General features: G+C 37.4%; 1 protein-coding gene across 1 annotated transcript in view; it reads left to right on the forward strand.

The window, feature by feature from the left end:
* The window catches only part of LOC125227858 (15-hydroxyprostaglandin dehydrogenase [NAD(+)]-like), a 29,284-nt gene extending 20,911 nt beyond the window's left edge, over window positions 1–8,373 (forward strand). The window contains exon 5 of the mRNA XM_048132235.1: window positions 7,194–8,373. Within this exon, the coding sequence (XP_047988192.1) occupies window positions 7,194–7,338 (145 nt within the window). The 3' untranslated portion in view covers window positions 7,339–8,373. The remainder of the gene's footprint in view (window positions 1–7,193) is intronic.
* The last annotated feature ends 720 nt before the right edge of the window (window positions 8,374–9,093 follow it).

The raw sequence follows: 9,093 nt of genomic DNA on the forward strand, positions 1-9,093 counted from the left end.
CTCGGCAAAATTTACTAAGTAATTTACGCGACTTGAGACTTGTGCGAACCTTTAGGCATGGAAAGTCACATGAAAAGTTGTCGAAACTAATAATAGATGGCGCTGCATTTAAATTTCTTGACTGATAACTCTAATACTAAATTGAATATACTCTAAGGTAGAGCAGAGTCTAATACCTCCGCTTTACAAAAGACCGCAATCAAGTAGCACTAGACTTTACTCATTGTTGTGTTCCTGCCGGTGAGTAAGGCAGCCAGAGCTCAACGAGGGTGCGGTACTCCTTCCTTCCTTCCCCCTCCTTCCTTCGATCCTTTGAGTCGTCGGCACCCAGGCCCCTTCTAAGTACAGGTTTGTACAAGTTTCTAATAAGTCGAGTCGGCAACGTACATGTGCCACTAGGGTTGCCAGACGGTCGGGATTCGGCGGGATTCTCCCGATTTTTAACATGTGTTCCCGAATCCCGACAAATTAGAAAATGTCCCGATTTCTCGAAATACTTTAAAATTTCAAATTCCAAACTAGAATCAAGCTAAATTATTTTTCTGGAACGACCGTAAAGCAAGTACCGTACGCGGTACGGTGCGGTACGTTTTTTAAAATATTTTGGTTGCTCATCGTGGGTGTCATTTCAATGAACGAATTTCTTGGACACTACATTCTATACCGGTTAATGGGTCAATACTGTAGGACTTCGTTAAATCAAGTCTTTCGTCCCGTCCTGTAACATCAGTGTTACAGGGTTAGGTATTAATTCCTTATAACTGGCCAGTATTTTAATGCGGATCCCTAAAAATATATTCACAAGTCGCAAGCTCTTGAAATCGACCTAATCTAAACACACGGTCATAATTTTTGCTTTTTATTACTTTTTTTCGGCGAGTCGCTCTTATGGTACTTGACACTATCGCATACTCGATGGCTAAATACAAGAGTTCTATTTCAGATGCGTGTTAAAAGGGCGTAGGTTAATCTTAATAAGGTGACACATACGTCATCTAGTTAGAAATTATAATGATCGAAATTATGAAATGACGTATGTTAATGCAAAACTTATGTACAAAAGTCTTTTTATTATAAAGGTCTATTCGTGTGAATGTTATGGTTTTTAAAATATAGACCTTCAGGAGTTAGTCAAGATTTGGAGCCCGAAACGACTGGCTGGATACGCGTCGTGACATTTAGCCAGAAATCAGTTAATTGTGAATTTATCTCTTAGGTAAAATCTATATAGGTAGATTAGGCCTGAAAGTGAATTATAGCAATAGTGATTTAAAAATGACAATTAATAGACTGTGTAGAGATTTTAAGTGTTTAAAGTGTTTGTTTTCTAATAATGTGTAATTATGTTCAAGTAGAATCAGCGAAATCAGGAAGTGTTTAAACTTATTTATAATTTAGTTTTAAGTAATGTAAAATTAATCATTTTATTCCCTTAGGTCATCACGTCGGGTGTTCGTTATTTTTTTAGCTTAGTCCAGCGTGACAGCGCGAAGGGTTAGGGAAATCGTCAGTGGACGATTCGTACGTAGGACAAAATAGATCTCTTCTGCAAAGTTCCCGAGTCGAGCCAGCTAGCGACAGTGCGAGTGAACGAGAAGAAGATTATAGGGAGCCCTTCTGGCTACTTTCGTATCTCATGATTTAGCTCGTAATAATTATTAAATTAGTTATGAAAGTGGATAAAACACTCTTAAAATCACTTTTACTTTGATCAGTTTGCATGAATTGAATGTTGACATTGCAGTGAAGTTGTTTTGAAGGAGGAGCCGAATACCATACATCATACACTCAATCATATATTGGCTCTTTCCGGCAGAATGACGAAATTGTAGTGTCACGCATTTAATTGCTTCTTTGATTCTATTATTTGTGACGAGATAGTGAACCACAATAAAAAACTACACATACACACACCCATGTATTTTGTCTCACAAACATAATACATGGACACACACACTCGATACACACCACACTACACTTACACACACAGCTGACACACCACACGTTTAGTCCATTTGCATACACACACTTAGGTACACTCGGAAGAAGGTCGGTGGCCGAGAGTAGCTCCTGCCGCACCGGGCGCCGAATCTGGCTTTGGCCTGAAGTATCTGACGTGTCAGTGCTTCAGAAGTCCGAAGCCTTTACACCACACGTTAGGTACACACCCAAGGCCTGAGTTGTTTGTATTTCTGCAACATTTCGCTCTGTAGTCCTGGGATTCAACCACTCGATATGTGCCGACCCCTGACGTCTGATGTCGTGTGTGAAGGTAGAGTGCTCTCTTTCCAATTTAAGGGGCTGCAGTACAGTGGATGTTGTAGAGTATAAATGATATTCAGAGCACCTTTGGACAAATTCACACACTCACTAACTTTGTCACAAATACGCGGCTGCATGTCGAGTTAGGGAAAAGCGTAAATATCGCAGCGCGTAGATAGCATGGCGTAGTTTATAAATGCATTGTGCGTAAATATATTTTTGAGAATGTCAGGAAAGTGAAGAATGTTGAAGAATGTTTGAATGTTTGTGCGAAGGTTTGAATGTTTTTATGATTAGATAGGAATTGCGCCACGAAGGATTGTCGGACGCGTAGACGGGCTTGTTCCATTCTCAACGTCACGCGAGGTAAGGGGTGTAGGCGTGCAGGGAGCCCCTTTTCGTTCCAAAACAAAGTAATAACTTAGGTTCCCCTTTATAGACCTATGGTCTTATATCACAAGGTCCCTTTGTGGTCGGGTTTTATTTTAGGTTGTTGTTTGTCTGCTGTACGACGGAGTCTATGGATATTTATTTAAGTTAGAAAAGTACTTAGTTGTTTAATTGTAATATAATTATATAATGTAATTGTAAAATCAGGTAATTAAGTCAGTTCATTAATTTTATTCTTAGTTTTTTTAAGCCCCATGCTGTTTTCGGGTGAGTTGCATGTTCATTTATGTAGTTAGTTTTTTTTATTATTCATAATTTATGTCTGCGGGAATTTTATTGTGTTTTCATTGTTTCATTTTATACGTACAATTTTATTTAGCACGGTAACGAAATTTATTCATAATTCTAACGATATTTTATCACAACGTAGAGGGTTCTACATTTTAATCTAGACGATCACAAATATATAAGCCAATAGTTAAATAAATTATTTCTTAAAAGCCGTAGGGTAATTGCTTTTACAGTCCTCGAGAGCACTGGCTTTAGCAAGCTGCTGGCTTCTACATAAATATCATGGATAACATCAAGCTATTGTCAGAATAAAGTTGAAAGATCGTATTATTAAAAAAAATCTGCTAACAGATTCTTTCAGCATTTTTTGCTGTAGATTTCTCTATCCAAAAGTAACCAATGCCAGGTAACTAATACCGCATCAACTTAATTCCTGGTAAAGTAGATATTTGGGGACACGTCTACATTTTCATTGTTTCACAGGAATCGTAAAGAAATTGCCTTTCAGATATGGTATAATACGAAGTAAACTAGAAATTATCCAAGAAAAAGCACTCTGAATTTGTCAAATTAGTTACGAATCAGTCCATATGATAATATTTTTATTGTTATTTAAGATATAGATATATAAGGAACGAAATTATATTTAAAGAATATACTTTAAAAGTTTGTATTATGACATTTGAGGCACACATAGATTTTTTTTTACTTGTATAATTATATGTGTCGGAGGGAAATGGCCAAAACAGAGATTTCATCAAATCACTAAGGGATATGATCAAATCACGCAGGATGTCAAAATGGCGAATCCATTTTATCATTTCTCTAGAAAATTTCAGTCATTTGACTAAATCCCTTACTCTGTTTAGTGAAATCACAAAATCGACCAACAAACACGCCACGTTTTGTCATTTCACTAGATTTGTTTAGGGATTTGATAAAATCCCTGAACCACGTCAGTAAGTTGACGAAACGAGCTTATAAAGTCAACTAGTTTTATCATTTCGCTAAACAAGTTCAGTGAAAAGACAAAATGTTTTAATAAATATGAAAATAATTTAAAATGAAACATTTTTAGCTTTGTTTCTTCACTTATTCTATTTTTTTTTCTTATTTATAGAAAACCAAAAACTCTTAAAAACGGATCATTAGGGATTATTAAGATGATGTGTTCTAGAATTATATATTGAAGTCTGTGTTAGTATTTAAGTTAGTTAAATAATATTGAACAAATGTATCTTGATTTCCTGAATTGGTTAAAAACGGATTCAATTTTACCAAGGATTCAATCAAATCAAGTGACAAAGGCAAGAGTCTAATAAATCTAATTGGATATATTAGATTCTTGGTTTTGTCATTTCACGAAACCAGTTGATCAAATCACCAGTTGAGACTTTATCATTTCCCTAAATTTGTTTAGGGAAATGTTAAAACTAGTTGACTTTTTGAGTTCGTTTCGTCAACTCACTGTCGTGGTTCAGGGATTTTATCAAATCCCTAAACAAATCTAGTGAAATGACAAAACGTGGCGTGTCTATTGACCGATTTTGTGATCTCACTAACAGAGTCAGGGATTTAGTCAAATGACTGAAATTTTCTAGAGAAATGATGAAATGGATTCGCCATTTTGACATTCTGCGTGATTTGATCAAATCCCTTAGAGATTTGATCAAATCTCTGTTTTGGCCATTTCCCTGCGACATATATATATTTACCCTTATCTCCGAAACTACTAAGCGTAAAATTTTCAAAAAAATACACGAGATAGTTTGCAATCTATAGATTACAGGAAAACCTATTAGAAATCTACAGTAAAGCGGAAGTCGGACGTAAAAGAAAAAAACTCAAATTACGAATTTCACTCACTGCCGCTGCAAGGAGTTACCAAATATCTTGAAATTGTGTGAGCGCATTTTAATATTACATATAAATTCATTTCTGTTTCGTTTAGTTCAAAATATTGATTATTCGCAAAAATGACTTAAGTTCCTACTAAAAAGGAGGCGCTTAAGCCATTGTAGTGTACGGAACCCTTGCTACGAGAGTACAACTCGCACTTGGCCGGTTTTTTTTTTCTTTTCCCGACTTGAGACCTGAAATCCCGGAAAAAAAAATTTCCCCGATAATCGGGTAATTCGATCTGGCAAGCCTATGTGCCACTCCTTGAGTGGCAGGCGTCCATATGTAACAGTCACCGCTTTCCATCAGGCGGATCGTATGCATGTTTGCCACCTACGTGGTACAAAAAAAAACTCTCGACGAATTCACCTTAAACATTAAAAACTAAATCAAAATCGATTGATTCGTTCGGGAGCTATGATGCCAGACAGACATGTCAAGCGTCAAACCTATTATTATTATAATATTTTTGCGTTGGTGGTTAAAAACAAGAAACCTCCTTCAAAACTATAATAAAACACAACTTTCTATGAAAATCGGTAAAGTGCAAGTCGGATTTCGACATTTCCATACAAAAAGGTCATGAGCGCCTGACGACATGTGATGGCAACGTGTACACTAGATTTGTACTTTAAAGATTTTGCGTATATTTTGGAAACTATAAGAGATAGAGCAAATAGACTTCAGATTTTGGTTGTCGGTGGCACAATTTTTTTGTTTTCGTATATATACACCATTTTTTGGACCTATTAGGGCAATATTATGGTCAGTGCAGTTCTAAACAGTCGTAAGCGCCTCTTTTTTAGTAGGAACTTAAGTCATTTTGGCAAATGCTTAAAATTTTTAACAATTTCTAAACAGAAATGAATTTCTTTCTACCTGTCCATGGCGCTCACAAAATTTCAAAACATTTAGTAAGTACTTGCAGCGGCAGTGAGTGAAAAATCTCGATTTGAGTTTTTTCTCTTAACTCCGACTTACGCTTGACTGTAGATTTCTAATAGGTTTTCCTGTAATCTACAGGTAGAGGGCTATCTCGTGTATTTTTTTGAAAATTTTACGCTAAGTAGTTTCGGAGATAAGGGGGGAATGGTCATTTTTTGCTTATTTTCTTAAATTACTTCTAAATTACCAAAATAAAAACTATAAAAAAAATATATTTGAGATGCTTATAAAATGCTCTTTCATTTGATATGTAACACAATATAGTTCTAATAACTTTGATTTTTAATTTTCAATTTTACCCCCCAAAAGTGGCCCCTATGATTAAATTTCGTTTAATTTCATTTAATTATATTACATGTCCGTCTTTGGGCCACTTGTTTACATACGTGTGCCAAATTTCAAGTAAATCGGTCTAGTAGTTTCGGAGAAATCGGCTGTGACAGAGGGACAGACAGACACGCGAGTGATCCTATAAGGGTTCCGTTTTTCCTCTTTGAGGTACGGAACCCTAAAAAAGTGGGGTGGACAACTTTGAAAAAAATGGCCCACGTAGGCGCTATTTTAATCAAAAAACTTGTTGAACGAACATGAAAACTGGTTGTATTTTCTCTCAGTGTAGGTTCAATTGTGATGTATGCGATGGCCTAGCAAACTGACACTGCAATATCACAATTTCGTTTTCATTCAATCGATTAATTGCTATTTACAAAGGTGGCACTGAAACTTGAGCAGTTTCATGTACCTACTCTGACTTTTTTTTTTATACTACGTCGGTGGCAAACAAGCATACGGCCCGCCTGATTTAAAGCGGTCACCGTAACCTATGGACGCATGCAACTCAAACAGTGTCACATGCGCGTTGCCACCCCATTCCAAACTTGTACATTCCCTTTTGATGTGTTAAGTACACAGCAAAAAGGAGTGTACAAGTTCTAAGGAGGGTTCGGGTTGCCGAAGGACGACGGACAATAGACGGAACAAGTTAGTTCCGTAAGTCCTCCCGTCATCAGCACACCGCACCCTCGTTGAGCTCTGGCAGCCTTACTCACCGGCAGGAACACAACACTATGAGTAGGGTCTAGTGCTATTTGGCTGCGGTCTTCTGTAAGGCGGAGGTACTACCCCAGTTGGGCTCTGCTCTAGATTCGAGCGAGACGATATCCGATGTGCTGTGCCCTACCACACAAAGCAGAATATCATTCGCTATGCCCTACCTCCCAAAAAAAATGAATGCTTGCTTGAATGAATGCTTTTGTGAATGTTTTGAGAATGTATTGAGAACAACACCTGTTGTGTTAACGTGTACGTGGTACAGTCGACTATAAAGAGAAAAATGGATAATTACATCTCTTTGTAGTTGACTGTACCTACACGACTCATGTTTCTTAATTATCCCATGTTTCCAGGATAGACTCGGCGGCGGCGGGCGTGGTATCGGCGTACAAGCAAGCGGCCAGCGGCAGCACGTGGCTGGCCACACGCGACCTGCCTGTGAGAGACATCACCAACAATGTCGTCCGCGCCTACGAGATTCTTGGCGAATTCAACTAGTATTACTGAACTATAAGCAATGTCCAGAGAAGAGGTGGCGGCGGCGTGCTGTGCACACGTTGACAACATCGTCCGCGTTTACCAGATCCTTGGCGATTTCAACTTATAGCATTACTGTAGGTTTCATACATACATACATAAAATCACGCCTGTATCCCATAAAGGGGTAGGCAGAGCACATGAAACTACTCAAGTTTCATTACCACTCTTGGCAAATAAGGGGTTGAAAGAAAACGAATCTGTGACATTGCAGTGACAGGTTGCCAGCATCTCGCCTACGCCACAATTTAACGCATATCCCACAGTCATCTTCTACGACAACCACGGGAAGAAAGGGGGTGGTGAAATTCTTAAACCGTCACCGCACGGGCACTGTAGTATTCATAATCTGCAAAGCGAAAAAGCGGCGGCGGGCGAGGTGTCGCCGTAATACAAGCAAACAGCTAACGGCAGCCCGGACACGTCACATCAGCGATTATCATATCACCAAAAATGTCGGCCCCGCTTACCAGATCCTGAGCCAATTCAATTAGACCATTAATCCTTTAAATCGACAAATAACAACAAATGTGGCTTTCTATCGCAGAAGGCCCTTATGATTCAAGTGCAATAAGGACGTGTTGATTATGATTTGATATTCTAACATTAAGTTGAATCATGGGGACCTTTTACGAATAGAGCTCCAATATTATGATAAGGCAATCATAAAAACTAGAACGTTCCTTTGCTAATCCGCGAATTGGTAATGTGCAAGTCAATCAGTGCTAACACTGCTAACCTGTTGTGCGTAAGTAATTGTACGTAAGTAATTGGTTAGCACTGATTGACTTGCACGTTACCAATTCGCGGATTAGCAAAGGAACGTTCTAGTTTATGATTAACATGGATTTCCGCAAAGTAACGCCTGATTCCATCGATTATAATAAGGCAAGTTTATATGAATGAAATAGATATTAATTTTGTATATTTTAATCAAGTTTATTGTTAGGCTAAGCCCAGTACTCAAAAAAGGATGATAATAATAAATAAATGTATTGACACTGTACTATGCTTCAACGCCCGATCGGTATACATATAGATTAGGTACATATATTTCCTATGTATATTACCTAAACACTGACGTCGTTTTCCTCTATAGTAACAGAACAATAATATTTTATGAAGACAGGTCTCCTTACTCAGTTTACTATAGGTAAGAGACATCTAATACTGGGATATGTCAAATTTAATACGCGGATCTTAATTTATTAATAATAAGAAGGATTTTGTAAATAATACATAATTACGTATATATGACCCTTCATTCCAAGAACATTCCATTATAAAAAACCGGCCAAGTGCGAGTCGGACTCGCCCACCGAGGGTTCCGTACAAACTTTATTTCAAACTACCTAGTTAAATAATCTCATATTTTCATATAACTCTAATGACTTGACTAGAAGACAAAAGTATAGGCGCTAATGAGTATTATAGTGTATAGCGCCATCTCCCGGTCAATTTGCTAACTAATTTGCGCGACCTGGTTTTTCAGGGATAATTCTTTATAATGGTAAACATTATTATTTATTTAAACAGTTTTTACTTTATTGGACAGAAGATGGTTTACGTAACATCTCGTATTAATTTTAAGTACGATATACATCCGCAAGGGTGGGTAAATTGAAAGTAAAAATTTAAAAAGTTTTTTGTGAATAAAAAAAAAGTATTCAAAATACAAACACGATTATATTTTTCCTGTAATATATAGCATAAAAC

The sequence above is a fragment of the Leguminivora glycinivorella genome, chromosome 7 (assembly GCF_023078275.1).
Source record: "Leguminivora glycinivorella isolate SPB_JAAS2020 chromosome 7, LegGlyc_1.1, whole genome shotgun sequence".
Taxonomy (NCBI): Eukaryota; Metazoa; Arthropoda; class Insecta; order Lepidoptera; family Tortricidae; genus Leguminivora; species Leguminivora glycinivorella.